Genomic DNA, 19,304 nt, shown 5'->3' on the forward strand with positions numbered 1-19,304 from the left:
TTCTTCCACATGAAATTGGTGAAACATCTGTTCGACATCGCACATAAAGGCAACTGGATGTTGTCTGAATCTTACGAGAACACCAGTCAGCTTATTCATTAAATCTGGGCCTTGGAGCAAATGGTCATTGAGGCTGGCTCCCTGGTACTTGGCGGAGCAGTCAAAGACAACACGGAGCTTGTCTGGCTTTTTAGGGTGATACACCCCATGATGAGGGATGTACCACTTCTCTCCAACCTTTCCTTCATCATGCACTTCTTCCGCATCACCTCTCTCAATGACCTCTTCCATAAACCTAACATAGTGTTCCTTGTACCTTTCATCTTTCAACAATTTCCTTTTAAGATGACTGAGCCTTACAATGGCAAGCTGCTTATTGTTAAGCAAGTGAGGTCTCTCTTTGAATGGGAGAGGCATTTCATAATGCCCGTGATCGTTCTTCCTTATGCCTTGCTGCAGTTTGGTCAAGAAGAGGATGTCATCCTGCGACACAGTTTTATTATCTTCACCAGCATCTTTGAAGTCAGACTCCAAAACCTTAATAACATCTGCTGGAGTCACTGGGGAAGCTCTTTAGTGCTTACTCTATGACAGATGGTGTTGAAGCTTTGTGATTCATGGTGTGTGGACAGGCGACCAACAATACTCCATCCTAGGTCTGTATGGACTGCATAAGGCTCATCGTCTCCTCCTAAAATTACCTGTTTTGGTGCCAAAGCCTTTGGACAACTGTAGCCTATTAGGAGACCAACCTCACAATCCTGCAGTGGTGGAATTTTGTCCACTATTGTAGAGAGATGCTTCCAGTGTCGTGCTGTGTCACAAGTAGGGATGTGAGTACGGTTCACTGGAATGGAGTCCTTAGTGTAGGCAGGAGGAAGGTTGAGGACAACAGTGGAGCTGAAGCCTCTTACTTTGAGACCGGACACCTTTTCACTCGGCATAACAACATCTTTTGCAGTCATGGTTGTCAACTTCAGTCTCACAGGACAGGAGTCAGCTTGTAGCTTGTTGCTCAGATCTCGGTCGACAAACACAGTATCACTCTGGGTGTCAAGCAGAGCATAAACAAGTTTTTCAGAGGCTGGATTCCTCTCGGTTGATACCCACACTGGCACTATCATTGAAGTATTGGTGGATGGCTCATCATTCTCTACTTTGTGAGACGTACTAGTAGCCATCTCTGTGTCACCTTGATTTGAGACTGGTGCAGTGTTGATTTTCTTTGTGTAGTTTTCATCATGTAGACACGTTGGATGTTTACCTCTACAGGTGTCACAGGACAGACGGTGACGGCAGTCTTTTGCGCTGTGGCCTGGTCTCATGCAACCATAGCAGAGCTTGTTCTCCTTCACATATTTCCGTTTCTCTTCTAATGACTTTGCCACAAATTTAAAACAGCTGTGAATCTTATGCTTGCTGTCTTTGCAGAAGAGACACATATTATAATTTCCTTTAGTGGGCTTTTGTTCGTTTTTATCATTTTGTTTATTTTCTGTAGCTGTTTGAATGTGAAAGACGTTAGCCCTGTTCCTTTTACTGTCCTTAAGGTTTCGTTCTTCTGAAGTGGGGTCAGAGGCACGAAGAGCACTGAAGGAGGTGACTGGATTGCAAGTAACCTCTGCTTCCATTGACATGAAGGTCACAAAATCTATAAACTTTGGAAAGTCATGAGTCTCAATAAGTGTCTGCGTGACCTGGCGGTTCCACCGTGCTGCTGCCCAATCTGGTAATTTGTGTACAAGTTTCTGATTTTCATCACAATCATCCAATATTTCAAGCCCTTTGACATGAGGCATAGCTTGATGACACGCATTCAAGAAGTCAGAGAAATCTCTGAAACCTTCAGCATCTTTAGGCTGAATCTTAGGCCATTTAGCTAGTTTTTCTCTAAATGCTTTCTGTATGACAAATGGCTGTCCATACCGTTGGTTCAACTTGTTCCATGCATCATTATAAGCCTCATCATCATCTCTGTAGAAGATACCATCAAGAGACTTACGAGCTGGCCCACCAACATACCTTTTAAATAGTGCAGCTTGTCGGCAGAAGAAATGGCCTTTCCATCAATGAGCGACACAAATGCAGCCTTCCACTCAATGAACTGGATAGGATCACCACTGAACACAGATGGTTCTGTTGTAGGCAGTCTGTTCAGGGCTATGCTATCTTGGATAGCTTGAGCGAGATAAGATATATCAGATTTTGGAGGAGGTAGTGTTGCTGTGATGTTGGTAGGACATTGGATGGGAAATGGAACTACATGCTGCTGCACCGCTACACTTACATCCTGCTGTTCCCTTGTATGTGAGTGTGAAGAATGTATGCTGACTTCCTGTGCCATTTCTTGATCATAGGCCTGTAGTCTGGCTCTAGCTGCTTTTAGATCCTTCTCTGCTTTTAGTTTTTCCAGTTCACACTTTCGAGCTTCAATCTCTTGTATGACTGAGTATTCTGCTTCTTTGGCTGCTAAATCAGCTGCTGCATCTGCACGCTTGGCTGCAATGGACATAACTGTAGACCTTGATGATGTGGGGCGTGAGACTGTGGATCCATAGACAGAGCGAGCATAATTGTGATGGAGTAAATCACGCAGGCTGTGTTTTACATTTTCTCTGTCAAAGTCCTCAAGACATGCCATTCTGTCAAAAATTATCTTCAAATATCTTTTGTCACAGCTTCACAAGTGTCGATTCTGCGTCTAGTGTCACTGGATGGAGCAATGTAATCTCTGATTTCCAGGTAGACATGCATAACATCATCCCTTCCCTTCTCAAGTGTGTTAATAAGAACTACCAGTTGACTCTCACTAACGCCTGTTTTTAGCTCTTCCCTTGTGTTGCGAGCCAGGTCCTTCCATTTTTCATACAGCTGAATCAACCTTTTCTCCCTTTTAGGGCTTCCTCCTCTTTATACGCACGCATCTTCTCCGTGGGGTTGCGTTGTCGACCAGAACGGTGAAGCTCCTCCTCTTCCGTTCCATTATGAGGGGCCTCCACTTGCTGGTCGAGGTCCTTATTTTCAGAAGCATCCATTTTCTTTACAGGCGTGCATTGGACTAGATTATCATATCAAGTCCTTTGGTTGTCATTAGACAGCTTTCAGAGGTGAGGTAGGACTGATTAGGTGAAGCTGTTGTTCTTCTGGGTAAAGCTCTTACTGTAGCATTCCCGGCTGAACAGATGCATCTTACTCTCAGGAACTGATGTTTATAAAGAATTTAATTTCCAAAAACACCGTAAGAGCTGAATAAAAACAACAAACAAGCATTAGACATCTGCCTGCAAATAGTATACAAATATCCATAAATATATAAACGAATACACATTTGCAATTAATTGGCTTAAATCATAAATAATGTGTAAATAAATCACATTTTAGCAAACTGGCTAATGCAATAACCTATATGAATTGTTTTAATTACAACAATCTCCTTTTAGAGTGCGATGTTAACTACGTTACATGAAACACCCGAGTTAACAATCAATTAATTTTGGTAAACGGACAATCTCAATTTAGAGAGAAAAACGTAAATTAATTATATAAAATTACCAAATGAAGTGCTGATTTACTGTAAACAATCTATCTGGAGTGCAAATCAAGAGAAACACTGACGAGGCAATAACAACATTAGCTAAAGAATGATATAGCTAAACCAAACACTTCAAAGTCCTTCAAAGTTTACCACACAACATAAAACTAAAACGGTACCTTGTGCCCTTCAGCCAGGAGCTAAGATGTAGAAAGAAACCTTTTAAAACAAACATTTGTACAGTGAGTACCCAAGGGTTTATCCTTTCTCTCTTAACGTTAAATCAGAATGGCGCTTCACGTAAAAAGAGCGCCAATGTACACAAAGAGTGCTGCTGCACTTCCTTTTCCAGACTTCAAAATAAAAGCATGTGAGGTAAAAAATGTACACTTAATAAAACAAATAAAAATACAATGTCCACATTAAGTATGCAGCAAGAATTATTAGTCAACCAAAAACAAACAAAGTAACATTTGGTTCAAGTTCAATAATAAAGTCCTTTCTTGTGAAAGCCTTTCTCAGGAGTTCCATGGCAACACTGCCCTCTATGGTTGGAGGTAAAGATGACGACCTACTTCAGTGATTGGGGATTCAATGGTCATTTACAATGACCAGTCGGCTGAAGGTAAATCACATGCCATATGACATGCCACATGCTGCTTGTTAAATGTTATAACTGCTAACTGTTGTCATGCTATTGCTACCCTAACCAAAAGCTAAAGTTAGCTACATGCTAACGCCAACCGCTAACATTAATGGTGTAGAATCACGGTGTTCCTTAAGACAAGGCTTGGCTAAACTGAACAAAATGATATCTTGTTAATGTCGTTGCAATGAGACAATGTTTATTTTTTTCCACTGTGTTTTTCGTCCCACGCCTCCTGCTGAAGCACACAAACGCTATATTTTGCACACTTATATTACTGCAGATTAATAAATAGTTATGGAACTAAATTTGTGTATAGTGGCTGTTCTTGTATCTGAAAATAAGTATATACTGCTATATATGTAAAAAGACATGTAACGCTTATGCTTCTGTTACCATATTCTAATATTTACAATGCTCTGAGGAAGTAGTGGCTCTCAATTTCACGCCTAGTTATAGCCCACTACCAAAGCTGACCTGGTCAGTGGGGTTGGTGTCCCTCTCTGCCGGGTGTAGTACGGGAGCATCACAAGGTGTATTGCTGGGATCGTCCGGCTTGTAAACGCATCCGCACATTCTCTCTTGTATACAATGAACACATAAAACACATTGTCCACTATCATAACTGGCCTTGTCGGTTTGAATAGTTGTGACAAGGCTGGCTGCATTCTCGATCATTGCAAACCTTCAGCACAGAGCGGCTTTCCACTCTCCTGGCAAAGATGGCCATCAAGGAGGTGGGGCAGGCAGGGTTTTATTCCCAATATTTCCTTATCCCGAAGCGGGACAGAACTCTCAGGCCAGTTTTGGACCTCAGTGGACTAAACAGGTTCCTCAGGCCTCTGAAGTGACCCCAGTTTCTAGGCATGTAGTTGAATGCCAGGGCTGGGTTGGTAACATTGACACAAGAGAGGCAGGGCAGTGGCCGACCTGTTCATGTCCAGAGACAACACACACTGTACACTGTACACTGTACTTCTTCATGCCTCCCAGGCATCGATGCCATAGCACACCAATGACCTCAGGAGCTGTTGTACGCTTTCCCCCATTAAGTCTTCTTCCAACCCTGCTGCAGAGAGTCCGGGAGGAGGAGGTGAGGCTGATCCTGGTGGCCCCAAACTGGCCTCACACGACGTGGTTCTCAGAGGTGACATCTCTTTTGGATGGGAGGCAATGGGAACTTCCACTTTGCCAGGACTTTTTGAGTCAGACACAGGGGGCCCTGTTTCATCCCTTTCTAAAGGGGCTCAAACTTGGTTCTCTGAGTGAAGAGACTATCTCTCCAGGGCATGGTCGTTTGGGAACCATTCCAATCAGTGGTAATCAGTGAATACATGCACACCTGAGCCTTATAAAACCACGCATGGGCCACATAGTGGTGTGTCTTAAAGAGGTAGCCACGTCAACTGTCCCGATGGGGTCAGTCCCCTGTACATATGGAATATGTAACTGTGTAGCGATGGGAATCGAAACCTGGTTCCAAATTGTCCGATCCATTGGAATCGTATGCCTCCGAGCTTATCAATTCCTTTTATCGATGCCGGCATACCAGTTGCGCTACTTTCTCTCCTCCTCTCCTCTGCTCTTTGTGTTTCACCGAGGGCAGGACTGAGCACACACACAGAGCAGAGCAGAGAACGTGAAGTGAACATTACTTGAGTTGAGGACAACTCGTTACATTACATGTTACATAACGCTGAAATTCAGCTGTGGTGTTCTGTCAGGAGATCCAGTGACTCAAACCAACGGTGAGTAAGAAAAAGTATAAATAATATTTGTTAAGCTATGACTGGAGGAAAAGTCTGGTAGCCGTTAGGCTAACTTATGTAGTGTAAAATGCAAAATACAATTGTTTTGTCTATGAACTTTGACAGTTATGGGATGACTTATCAGATATTTTTGGACAGGGTACACTGCAATCTAGACTGCCCAGAGCAGGATGAGGAGCAGGAGGAGGCAGGACAAGAGCTATGGAAGTTTCAAATCTGTAGAAACAAATCCACAAATGTGTACCATACACAAATTTCTCATTTTCCACAAAGCTGTATTTTTCTATTTGTGTTTGTGTAAAGTCATGTCCACAAAAATACAGTTGCGATTTGCAACTATGCATAACTTACTCTGTAAAAACGTACTTTAAATTCACAGAAAAATACATGTAAAGTGATATATATGCATTTGTGGATCCATTTTTACATGTGAAACGAATTTTGAACATTTGTGGATTGCTTCCTGTCAGCTTGTGGGCCACGTGACATTTGTGACTTCCCTCCTATTTATTTGTAGAATTTTGTCCAATTCGTACCATAGCAGATCTGTAAAAAGCAATCTGTAATCACTCACATTCAGTTAGGACATGATGTAACATAATTTAAAATTTCCATGAAACATTTAGCCTAATAAATCATTCCAATGTTCAAAAGAGACTATAATCATATTCTGGGTTATTCAATAATGAATTCACAATCAGAATATCAATAAATACAGATGCAAATAATGAATAAATAAAATAAAGGAATTCTGCCAAAAGGACATAGTACACAGTATAAATACAGAATGCAGCTTGTTATTCATGTGCATGTGTTTGTTAAACAGGTAACAGGCTACAGAGAGACAACACTGCTGCTCTGGCAGTGATAATGGTGTGCCTTTATTAGTATTAGGACAGTGCACTGTTAAAGCCAACTACAGCTGATCCAGCTATGATCACGCTGTTTTATTTCCTCATTCATTCAGTCCGTATCAAAGCGCTATCGAAGCACATTAGTTAGTGGAGGTTTACTGTCAGAATCTAAATCCTGGTTGGATAATAGTTTGTTACTCAGGAATATCTTTATGCGCTGTCATTTCTTTGAACAGCGGTTTTTGTAGTTAAAAAAAAAGTGACGGTAATTTAAATGTTAAATGCTTTGTAAGCCATGATGTCTCTGGTGTGTTTCCACTACATGATTATGGGAATGATTTGACTGAATGATGGATTTTCTCTGAGATATCGCTGACCTTTTCATCCCTCTTTCTCTCCGTCTTCTCAGCAGCACCTTGGCCTCACATATCTCAAGATATGCCCTGTCTCCTTCTCCTAGGAGTATATGTAATTTTGAGAGGTTATTTAGTTCTTTGAAATCTGAGATTACAGAGTTGAATATATTAAAGTAAATGTTCCTTATTTCATTGAATGTTGTACATTGTAGGATGAAGTGCATCTCTGTCTCAACCTCACCTGTTGAACAGTGACGACATATTCTGTTTTCTTTCAGTTGCTATGATTTTGTGTCTTCCTTTTTCGATTGCCAGTTTGTGGTCACTGAGCCTGTACTTGGTTAGGATCTGTCTCTGCTTTCTATCTCTGACAGTAGAGAGTTATTCTGACAATTCATAATCTCTTTTTAGGGCCAGATAACATTCTAATCTACTTCGGCTTTTAGTGTCATCTTTCCAATGTTCCAATTAGGTTTCTTTACATTGCGTTATAATTTGGTTTACTCTGATTGGTGTTTGGAAAGCAGTGCTGTTGTGACTGGTCAGAGTGTCTCTGAGAGGGGGCAGTTAGTCTCAGCACCAACTGACATAGGGGACTCTTTTCTGGGCTTAGCTCTTGGGTTTGGAAGGCTTTGGAATGGACGGTGTCTAGGGGGCTGGATTTAAGGTCATTAAAACTATTTTTTGAATGTTAATTATCAGTGGGTATCTGACTAATTCTGCTCTACATACATTTGTTGGTGTTTTTCTGTGTACATGTAAAATGTATCTGCAGAATAGCTATGACGATTGAGTGGACCCCATATTTCACTACCATATAGCGCAAAGGGCTAGATGGCACTATCAAATATTTTAAGCCAAATTTTAATTGGAATTTGAAAATGTAATTTTTTTCTCCTAATTACATTTAGAGCCTTTTCTTTTAGTGCATTCACTGCCATGTTGAAACTCCCTGATGCTGTTACGGTTATACCAAGGTAGGTATAGCTGATACTATGTTCAATGATATGATTATTAATGGTAAACTGGTATTTGTTCTCCTGGCATCTGGAGCATCTTTGAAAAATCATGGCATTCGTTTTCTTCATATTTACTGCCAGGGCCCAGTTCTGACAGTACTTTTCTACTATGTCCAGCTGTTGCTGTACTCCTTGTTCAGTAGGAGACAGTAGAACAAGGTCATCAGTGTAAAACAGAGACTTCACCTCTCTTTCTAGGAGGGAAAGGCCAGGAGCTGCACACTGACCCAACTGTATAGCGAGGTTATTTATATACACATTAAATAAAGTCGGGCTTAAGTTGCAGCCCTGACGAACACCTCTTCTCTGGGTGAAGGATTCAGTTTGTTTGTCTCCAATTTGTACAGCACATCTATTTTCCAAATACATTGATTTAACCAGATCATACATTTTGCCCCCTATACCATAATGTAAAAGTCTGTAATAGAGCCCTGCATGCCAAATAGAGTCGAAAGCTTTCTTGAAGTCAATAAAACAAGCGAATATCTTACCATTTTTTGTTTGGTGTACATGTTTGTTAATTAAAGTGTGAAGGATTTATACATGGTCGGTGGTGAGGTGTTTTGGGAGGAAGTCAATTTGATTTTTACTCAAGATGGAGTGTTCTTCAAGGAAATCTAGTATTCTTTTATTTAGAATACTACAGAATAGTTTACCTAGAAAATTGCTGAGAAAGATGCCACGGTAGTTACCAGGGTCTGATTTGTCCCCACTCTTATGAATAGGGGAAATGAGCCCTTTGCACCAGATGACAGGAAAACATCCTGACTGTAGTACGATATTGAACAACATCAACACTGTACCCTGCATCTCTGGGGTGCTGCATTTGAGCATTTCGTTTTTAATGTTGTCTGGACCACAAGCTTTTCTTGGCTGGAGAGACTTTGTCTATGTGGTCAATTCTTCCCAATTAAATCAAGGGGGTTTTGATTGTCTTTAATTGTTTCTTCTAATGTTTGGAGTTCTTCTTTTATAATACAGATTTAGATTTTCAAAATTTGCTATTTTTCTGATGGTCTTGCATTCTTGATCAAGTCATTTGTCGGCATTTGGCTTTTTAATAGGCTTCTGTTTTTGTTTTATAAAGGTTAGCTTTAATAGCTTACTTATGAAATATCATATTGATATCAATAGCCTTTTTTACACCATCTCTGGTAGGGACATATTGATTTTGGTTATATACTGATATGTCATTCATCAGATCAGTTGAGTTCAAGGCCATTATGAATTTGTCTCCACTGTCTTGGGCCCGATCTGTAAGTAGGGTTTAATTTATACAGCTTACTGGGTTCCCTTTTTGTGTCACTCATTTGACCTGAGAGTTTAAAGAACACATTTATTTGATTGTGGCAGTGAATGCACTGATTGTGGAGGGGTCCATGTCAGTGATTACATAGTCTACTACACTAGACCCAAGAGTTGAGGAGTATGTGAATCTCCCTAAAGAATCCCTTCTGAACCTACCGAGTCAAGGTTGTTCTGAGGGGTGATGGTTGGTGTGGTAAACAGGGGAGACTGACCAAACACATGGTCGTTGCCCTGTGGTCCAATGACATCAGGTTCAATTCCTGTTCGTCCATTCAGATCTCCAGTTAGAAGCACATTTCCCTGGGCCTGGAAATAGGCGATTTCTGAGTGGAGAGTATAAAAAATGTCTTCTTCAAAATAAGGAGAATCTACGGGGGGTATGTAAATAGCAAAAACACCTACAATTATCTATACATTTACAATACTGAATAATAATTTTACATGGATTACATGAAGGTATGTACTATTTTCACTAATATTAGCATTGTATTGACTACTACTATTGCTATCGTTCTGTTTCTCAAGTGAGAAGGTGTTCTGAGTATGTGTCTTAGCTGAACAGAAGCCGGGTGCACAGGGTGTGCAGCATCTCCCTGATGTCTCCCAGCTCAGAGGTAGCGGGGGACTGCAGCATAGCTCCACTGCTGTTGGTGGGGAGGGGGTCTGGGGGCAGCTTCTGCAGTATTGCTCCGGAGCAGTGGGTGGAGAGGGGGGGCAAGGGGTTTGTGCTGCTGCATATCTCTGCTGCTGTGGGTGGGTAGGGGGACAAGGGGCAGGTGCTGCCACATACAGTGGTGTGCAAAAGTGTTTGCCCCCTTCCTGATATCTTATTTTTTTTGCATGTAGGTTTGGATTTTGTCTTCCCTTAATAATAACCTTTATTTAAAAACTGCATTTTGTGTTTACTTGTGTTATCTTTGACTAATATTTAAATTTATTTGATTCAGTTTACTTGATATATTAATGTTACCATCAAGGATCCTTTACTTTGTCTTGTCTTTATAAAGGTACCTCTTCTGTTAGCTTCTCCAGTGCAGTTTCTCCTTTGGAATGTTGGTAACAGTTAATAGTTGCTAGCTAGCTTGACTGTTAGACAGGTAATTTTGCAAAATGTCCCACTTTTTTAGGTCCAAGTTTGAGATGTATTCAGGAGCTCATCTTTCGGTGCTTCTCTCATGGAATTTTCTCTCTCTCTGATATATATAAACCCTGAGTCTGGTTCTACACTTAAAGGAAGTTTTTCCTTGCTACTGTTGCCAAGTGCTTGCTCATGGTGAGATTTGTTGGGTCTCTGTAAATAATATTATAAAGAGTATGGTCTAGACCTGCTCTATAGGAAAACTGCAATGAGATAACTTCTGTTGTGAACTGGCGCCATATAAATAAAATTTAATTGAATCCATCACTAGACTCTAAGCCACCATCAACACTGCATTCAACTGCTGCTGGACAACGCTCTGATTTTCATCTCCATCTAAACTTTTCTGTACAAGTATATAGTTTACTTTTGAATAGTTTATCACAATGTACTTGTTTTACATTTATATTCTCTGTGTGTATGTGTGTCTATGCTGTGGGTGTGGTGCTCCTCTCACTCCCCTGGCTGTCTGAGTGCCTGCCTGCCTGCACACCTGTCATCCATCAGCTCCAGTCCAGCAGAACTTAATCTCCGGCCCTTCTTCCATTCTTTGCCATATAGTTGCTTCAGGCTGTTTGGCACCAAGTGCTCTTGGCCACCTTAGTATAGTGAATACTAAGTTTGTCTCTGTGTTTTTTTGCCTGAACCAACATTCCAAGATCGTGCTTCAGGTTCATCTCCTGCTTACCTGTCAGCCTGCCATGCTCACTGCTCAGCTCTGCCACCTGCCATTTACCCCTTTGCCCTCCACCTTCACCAGCTTGAACCCTCACTCACCCTCTTATCATACCTTCCAAAGCCTTTTGCAATAAAGTCCTTATTTGGTCATCTAACCCACACATTTGGGTGCGCTTATTTAACATAACTTTGATGTAAAATGATTAAAGTGTTCTTAAAACTAATGCGCTTTTTGTTTACTCTTTGGTAGTAACATATACAAATAATACACTTAAAACAAATACATTAAATTGCAACTCAAAAACCTACTGCATATTTTAAATTTTTTATTTATATAGCACCATTCAAGTTATTTCATTGCACTTTTCCTATAAAGCAGGTCTAGACCATACTCTATACTGAATTACTTTTTATAAGTGCAAATAAATACTATTGATTAAAATTTACTTTGAGTTCATTCAAACAGTGTACTTAATAGTGTATCACAATAAATTCAAAGTGCACTACTATTGTATTTATTTACATTAACTTAGTAAAATAAATATTTGTATTGCACACACTGGTATTGTATGTCAAGAGTATTTAAAGCAAGCTATGTAAAAGTGTATAAAGTACATTTTCACATATAAAGCCCACTTCAAAATACTCCATTCCAGTGTACTTATAGCATACTTTTATGTAAAATGATATTACACTTGTACACTTTTTGGTATTAAAAAGTAATACCCTATTTAATGAACATATTACAGTACAACTATAAAGGTTCTGCATATTTATGAACTTAGTATTTACATACAACTTGATTAAAGTACACTTTAAGACAGTACATTCAAACACAAAGTGGTTCTTTTACATTTTATGTACACTTGAGTGTTTTTTTATTCTTATTCGGAAAACGCTCATGCGTTAAGTTTAGGTACCAGTGTACAAAAGTTTCCTCTTGTTTGGACCAACACCCTCAAAAAATGCAGAGCATATTTCATTGATTTTGTTAATGATTTTTAAAACACTTTAAACTTCAGACTCGTGCTGTAGCGCCATTATCAAAACTATTTGCCCCAAACTTTAGCAGATGTCTTTTGGCATAGTAATAGAGCTATGTGCCAAATGTGTGCATTTTAATGCATGGGAAGGCAGTTTTATTAAGAAATACAAAAATAATATTAACATCAGTTAATACAATAGGGACCAACAGAACTGGCCAGCCCCTATTTAATGCGGATATGGTAGTGGCATGAGGCCAGACTGTTTACTACAGGACACAATTCTCAAAAGTAGGCTCATATTTACTTAAATATAAATGTAAAACAAGTACATTGTCATAAACTATTCAAAAGTAAACTATATACTTAAAGTTTAGATGGAAATGAAAATCAGAGAAGAGTCCAGCGTCATCCAGCAGCAGTAGAATGCAGTGTTGATGGTGGCTTTGAGTCCAGTGATGGTTAACAGGACAGGAGAAATGAGGCCAAGGTGCTGCTGAGAAGACAAAGAAGAGAAAAGAAAGGGCTGAAAGGGTCAGCGATATTTGGAGAAAATAGTCACATCATTCCCATAATCACGTAGTAGAAACACACCAGAGACATCATGGCTTACAAAGCATTTAACTTTTAAATTACTGTCACTTTCTTTTACCATCTAAACTGAGATTACACATTATGTGCAAAAACATTTTAGTGGAGCTGCTCTAACAAACTGTCTTGTGTGCACAGAGTCACAGTGTTATAAAAACAGAAGGACATGCAGAGATTTTATTCTTATCTTTTTATGTTTATTCTTACAGTAAACCTCCGCTAATGTGTGCGCTTCAATAGCGCTTTGTTACGGACGGAATGAATGTGGAAATACAACAGCGTGTCCTGCTCTGTAAGAGGGAGGAGACAGAGAGAAACTCAGGGTTGTTGAAGAAAACCGGCCAGCGAGCAGGCTAGGTTCACAGTCAGTTACCATGGTAAACTGATCCAGAGTTTAAGTTACCTCTCTTTCTGGAACTGAAAGTTGTGTTTTCAGTCAACCCACTTTCTGAAACAGGGCCCCAAACTTAAATGATCTAACACCAACATTAGAAAACTGTAGGTAATGCCAGTAAATAATCAAGCATTGCACAGCACACTCACCTGGAGATGACAATGATGAACCTGATCCTGAATCACAACCTTTGGGTTAAATAAAGATGCTCCACCTTGCCTTGTACGATCTTGTTTAGCCTTCTTCTAGTAGCTTACAGACTGTAGTTCCATCAGCTCATGTGAAGGAATCTGGCTAGCTGCTGGTGTAGCTAGTAACTGCACCTCAATTTACAGAGTCCTTTTTACAGCTCTGCTGTGGCACGAATTGGACAAAATTCCACAAATAAATAGGAGGGAAGTCACAAATGGCACATGGCCCACAAGCTGACAGGAAGCAATCCACAAATGTGCAAAACCCGTTTCACATGTAAAAATGCATCCACAAATGCATAAATATCACTTTACATGTATTTTTGTGGTGAAACTATTTACATTTGTAAAATCATTTTCTGTTAAATTAAAATACGTTTTTACAGAGTAAGTTATGCGTATTTGCAAATTGCTCCAAATTTTTGTGGATATGACTTTACACAACACAAATTATAAAATACATGTTTATGGATAGTAGTAAAATATTTGTGTATTATGGTACACATTTGTGGATTGTCTTCTGTGGGTTACAAATAATAAAGTCCAATAAAAACTTCCATAGAGCAAGACGAGAAACTGGAGATTTTTAGAGCAGTATTTGGAGAGGAAGGAGGCAAGGGAGCAGCAGCATGCCAGGGAGCGTGAGGAGAGAGATTACATCAAATTGTTTCTCATGAGCCTGGCTCCAGCCATGAGACGACTACTTTTAGACAGGAAATCATGGCTCAAAGTTAGGATGTAGGAGATGCTCAATGAAGCAGAGTTTGGAGTTTCATGTTCACAGCCGCCACATGTCAGTTCACATTATGTACAGCTGTGATGTGTTTGTGTATATATGTATTATACATGTACAATATATTTATTTTGATGTTACTTTGAGGTGAGTGTTGGTAGCTTTGTTGATTGTTTTTATTGTACATGTTCCTGTTCTATATTTGAGAAAATAAAATCACTACATTTACTTTAGCATCATGCCATTTTTGCAGTGGAAGGGCAACCTAGAAACTATGTGTTAAATAAATATTTGACAAACAAAGGAGAAACAGTTACCTTGATGTTGTTTAACAGTGTGCATCTTAAAATACAATGTAAGACACAGGTGCCTTATCGTGTCTTATGTTGTATTTAAGTATGCACATTATTTACCTGTCCAGTTTCCATGTGCAGTAAGTAAATGTTTTCCTTTCACTGCAACAGTGAGGTAACTGTTTCTCCTTTTGTAATGTTTGCCTGCTGAGCTGACTTTTTCCATGCATTTGAACCCTAGATATTTGATCAATATTTTGAACAATAACTTAAGAACATTGGGTATATTTATTGTATTTATTTGAAGCACCAAGAGTTGAATTTAATCTTGAGTAATTAAACATGGAATGTATTACAAATTATATACATGTACAACTTAAACATTAAAGACTAAAGAAGATGCCTCCATCACTGTTGCTGCCGCAACCTCCCACGTCGACAGCCAGAAACTGGTAGTCCACATCCACCAGAGTGAGGAGGACCACAGAGAAGGTGTCCTTATAATTATAAAAACAGGAGCCAGAATTAGCTGGTGCCTGAATAACAACATGCTTCCCATCAAGTGCACCGATACAATTTGGGAATCTATATATATAGAGGTAGACATAGATGGTTATGATTGCAGTATCAGAAGCATGCTGCATGCCAACATTCTTTTGAAATTACACTCATGTGCTGGTGCAATCATTCATTACAGTAAGCAATGTTGTGTTCTTTTTCACATTCTGTTGATACATAATTTATAATCCTGTGGTATATAATTTGACATAATGTGAGTATACTGTTTACACTCACAGTCTGCTGCTAATAAAAACTTAACTTCTTAGTTAACTGCTATAGCCTAGTCAATAGCCTCTCTACTACTGCCACCTACTGGACTATCATTTTAGCAGTCTAGCAACATACCAAGTTTACAATGTAGGCTATCCACATTATGTCAAATTATATACAGGTCTGCAAGCCCGAGATCATGGACGAATTCTAGCCAGGCAGGGTGTTCATTTAACCTAAATATGGCCTTATATGAATGATGAACAGAGATTAAATCTTTCAATAAAAGAATAGCAAGATAATAAAAATCAATAGGCTATGTGTTTACAAATGACAGGCATACACACACGCACAAAGAGTGATAGTGACAGTGTAGAGTCAATTAACAAGTTGCTCTTTTTGTGGACAGCTGGTGGGAAAAGATTTGGATTTAGGTTAATCTCAAGTTTTGTTCCTCCTAACGACAGATTTGTTCTCAGTCTCACAGCAAAGTGAGCCTGTCATCATTTATGCAGTTGGATGCAGTGTTTTTTGTTTTATTGAAATTACAGGCCTGTGCCTGGCTCTACAAAAATGTAAACAATGTATCAACAGATTGTAAAAATAAAACAAACAGCGGGCCATGCTCGATTTGTAATGACTAGTGACTAATGTCTAGTTAAAAAGAGGATGATGAGAGTAGATAAATAGATAGCGTTGAAGGCAGTGTTGTGAAAGACTTTGTGCTTATGATACACCTATGATAGTCTTTGTATTCAAAACGTACACTATAGTAGCTTAGGCTATACAACTTACCTCAGACAGACTACCAGACTCTGCTCTGGGTCATTAGGATCCCGATAGTTGGTCCTCTGCCTCCTCAGATGCGGCGCTAGCATCCCCAGAAGGACGTCAAACTGTCCCACCAACATCCTAAAATGTGTCCGGAACTGGCCGTGGTAGAGCTTCAGCTCATGTATGAGGCAGTGGAACTCTCCTTCTCTTTCTCTACATTGTAAAATGGGGTGTACCCAAAATCTCCTCTTCTTTTGTTACGTGAGGAGGAGGAGGACAAGATCATCATCCCTGGATGATGTTGAATCCATAATTTTTTTCTGAAGAATGAGATGGCATTCAACTTTTTCGATTAAAACTTTTTTTTTAACTGGCGCAAATTCGCATCACTGTAAGTATGAATAGTTTTAATGTGAAATATTTGCAGGCGAGTATTTTGCATTTTCATGTTGTTTATTAGTCATGCACCCGGTGTGTAAAGGCCTTAAAGCTTACTTACCTTTGGCTCTCATAAGGGTCAGGAAGCAGAGTGTGGGTGGCGATACAGGTGGACGTGGACTTGTCATACGAGTACATGGGACCTTAAAAACACAGTATGTCATGTTAATGTCCAGTTGTTTACACAAATTCCTCTCCATACAAGTAGAGCAATATAAACCAGAACTGCAGAGGACAATCTGCAGTTCAGGAGGCAGAGTTGCAGTCCTACACGCTTCTCTGCGCTTCCAGAGCAGTTACCCATCCAAAACTCCTTAGTGACGGTGTCTGCCCCCCGACCACATGAATTAATAAAATCTAAAGTTAACAGAAGAGGAGTTAATAAATAAAAACCTAAACAAAAACGCTGAAATAGCACAACAAAATAGGAGAATTAAATGTCGACTCTTACACATCAGATCTCTGTCATCTAAAGCTGTACTGGTGAACAAATTAATATCAGAATATCATATTGACTTATTTTGTCTTAATGAAACCTGGCTGGGTCATGAAGAATATGTTAGCCTAAATGAATCCACTCCGCCCAGTGATATTAATACTCATATTTCTCGAGGCACCGGCCAAGGAGGTGGAGTTGCAGCCATCTTCGACTCAAACCTATTAATCAACCCTAAACTAAATTATAACTCATTTGAAAGCCTTGTTCTTAGTCTTTCACACCCAACCTGGAAAACACAACAGCCAATTCTATTTGTTATAGTGTACCGCGCTCCTGGTCCTCATTCTGAATTTTTATCTGAATTCTCAGAGTTTAGTCCTTAAAACAGATAAAGTAATTATTGTAGGTGATTTCAATATTCATGTGGACGTTGAAAATGATAGCCTTAGTACTGCATTCATCTCATTATTAGATTCGATTGGCTTTTGTCAGAGTGTACATGAAGTCACTCACTGTTTTAACCACACCCTCGACTTTGTTCTGGTACATGGCATTGAAATTGAACATTTAATAGTCTTTCCACAGAATCCTTCTTTATTGGACCATTATTTAATAACTTTTGAACTGCTATTGCTGGACTACACGCCATTAGGCAAAAATTCTTACTTTAGATGTCTATCTGATATTGCTGTGGCTAGATTCAAGAAAGCGATCCCATCTGTATTTAATTCAATGTTATGTCTCAATATAACAGATATAAAAAAATAGCAATAACAAATATAACAATACGCAAATCACAGCCCCTCCCAAATTGACCATCTAGTTGATAGTGCTGCAGGCTCACTGCGAACGACACTATTCTATCGCTCCTCTAAAAAAGAAGATAATAAAACAAAGGAGGTTAGCTCCATGGTATAACCCCCAAACCTGCAAATTAAAGCAAACATCACGAAAACTTGAAAGGAAATGGGGTTCCAACAACCTGGAAGAATCCCGTTTAGTCTGGCAAGATAGTCTTGAAACATATCTTGCCAGACTAAACGGGATTCTTCCAGGTTTTTTTACGGAGGGTCTAGGAAGGCTTTGGAGTGGCCTAGTCAAAGTCCTGACCTGAATCCTATTGAGATGCTGTGGCATGACCTTAAAAAGGCAGTTCATGCTCAAAGACCTCCAATGTGACTGAATTATAACAATTCTGCAAAGATGAGTGGGCCAAAATTCCTCCACAGCGCAAACGCTTGTTTGCAGTTGTTGCTGCTAAGGGTGGCCCAACCAGTTATTAGGTTTAGGGGGCAATTCACGCAGGGCCATGTAGGTTTGGATTTTGTTTTCCCTTAATAATAACAACCTTCATTTAAAAACTGTTTTGTGTTTATTTGTGTTATCTTTGACTAATATTTCAATTTGTTTGATGATCTGAAACATTTAAGTGTGACAAACATACAAAAAAAATAAGAAATCAGGAAGGGGGTAAACACTTTTGCACGCCACTGTATATCTAACATTCCCTTTCTTTCTAAGATCCTTGAGAAAGCAGTCACCAATCAGTTGTGTGACTTTCTAAATAACAATAGTTTATTAGAGGATTTTCAGTCAGAGTTTAGAGTGCATCATAGCACAGAGACAGCACTGGTGAAAATTACAAATGACCTTGTAATTGCATCAGACAATGGACTTGTCTCTGTGCTTGTCTTGTTAGATCTTGGTGCTGCGTTCAACACCATTGACCATCACATCCTATTACAGAGACTGGAACATGTAATTGGCATTAAAGGAGCCGCACTAAGCTTGTTTAAATCCTATCTATCAGATCGATCTCTGTACATGTTAAAGGTGAGTCCTCCGTGCACGCCAAAGTTAGTCACGGAGTTCCAAAAGGTTCTGTGCTTGGACCCATTCTATTCACCTTATATATGCTTCCTCTAGGCAATAATATTAGGAAACACTCCATAAACTTTCATTGCTATGCAGCTGATACTTAATTATATCTATCGATCAAGCCAGATGAAACTAACCAGTTAACTAAACTTCAAGCATGCCTTAAGGACATAAAGACCTGGATGACCTGCAACTTGATGTTAAACTCTGCCAAAACTGACGTTATTGTACTTGGCCCAAAACACCTCCGAGACACATTATCTAAAAGTTATAGTTACTCTAGATGGCATTGCCCTGGCCTCCAGCAGCACTGTAAGGAACCTCGGAGTTATCTTTGATCAGGATTTATTCTTTAACTCCCACATGAAACAAACTTCACGGACTGCCTTTTTTCACCTACGTAACATTGCAAAAATCAGGCACATCCTGTCTCAAAATGATGCCAAAAAATGTGTGCATGCATTTGTTACTTCTAGGCTGGACTACTGCAATTCCTTATTATCCGGCTGCACGAATATG

At 39.5% G+C, this 19,304-nt stretch overlaps 1 protein-coding gene across 9 annotated transcripts in view; it reads right to left on the bottom strand.

Moving 5' to 3' along the window:
• The window catches only part of setd7 (SET domain containing 7, histone lysine methyltransferase), a 56,240-nt gene that overhangs the window by 15,299 nt on the left and 21,637 nt on the right, over positions 1–19,304 (bottom strand). For 3 of the 9 annotated variants that reach the window (XM_044204981.1, XM_044204980.1, XM_044204987.1), the window contains exon 5: positions 16,530–16,611. In XM_044204981.1, the coding sequence (XP_044060916.1) occupies positions 16,530–16,611 (82 nt within the window). Of the gene's footprint in view, positions 1–11,995; positions 12,780–14,768; positions 14,983–16,051; positions 16,351–16,529; positions 16,612–19,304 lie in introns of those variants that run through there. The other 6 variants (XR_006378839.1, XR_006378838.1, XM_044204986.1 and 3 more) reach the window with 6 other exon arrangements.

This window comes from Siniperca chuatsi, linkage group LG8, assembly GCF_020085105.1.
Source record: "Siniperca chuatsi isolate FFG_IHB_CAS linkage group LG8, ASM2008510v1, whole genome shotgun sequence".
Lineage (NCBI taxonomy): Eukaryota > Metazoa > Chordata > Actinopteri > Centrarchiformes > Sinipercidae > Siniperca > Siniperca chuatsi.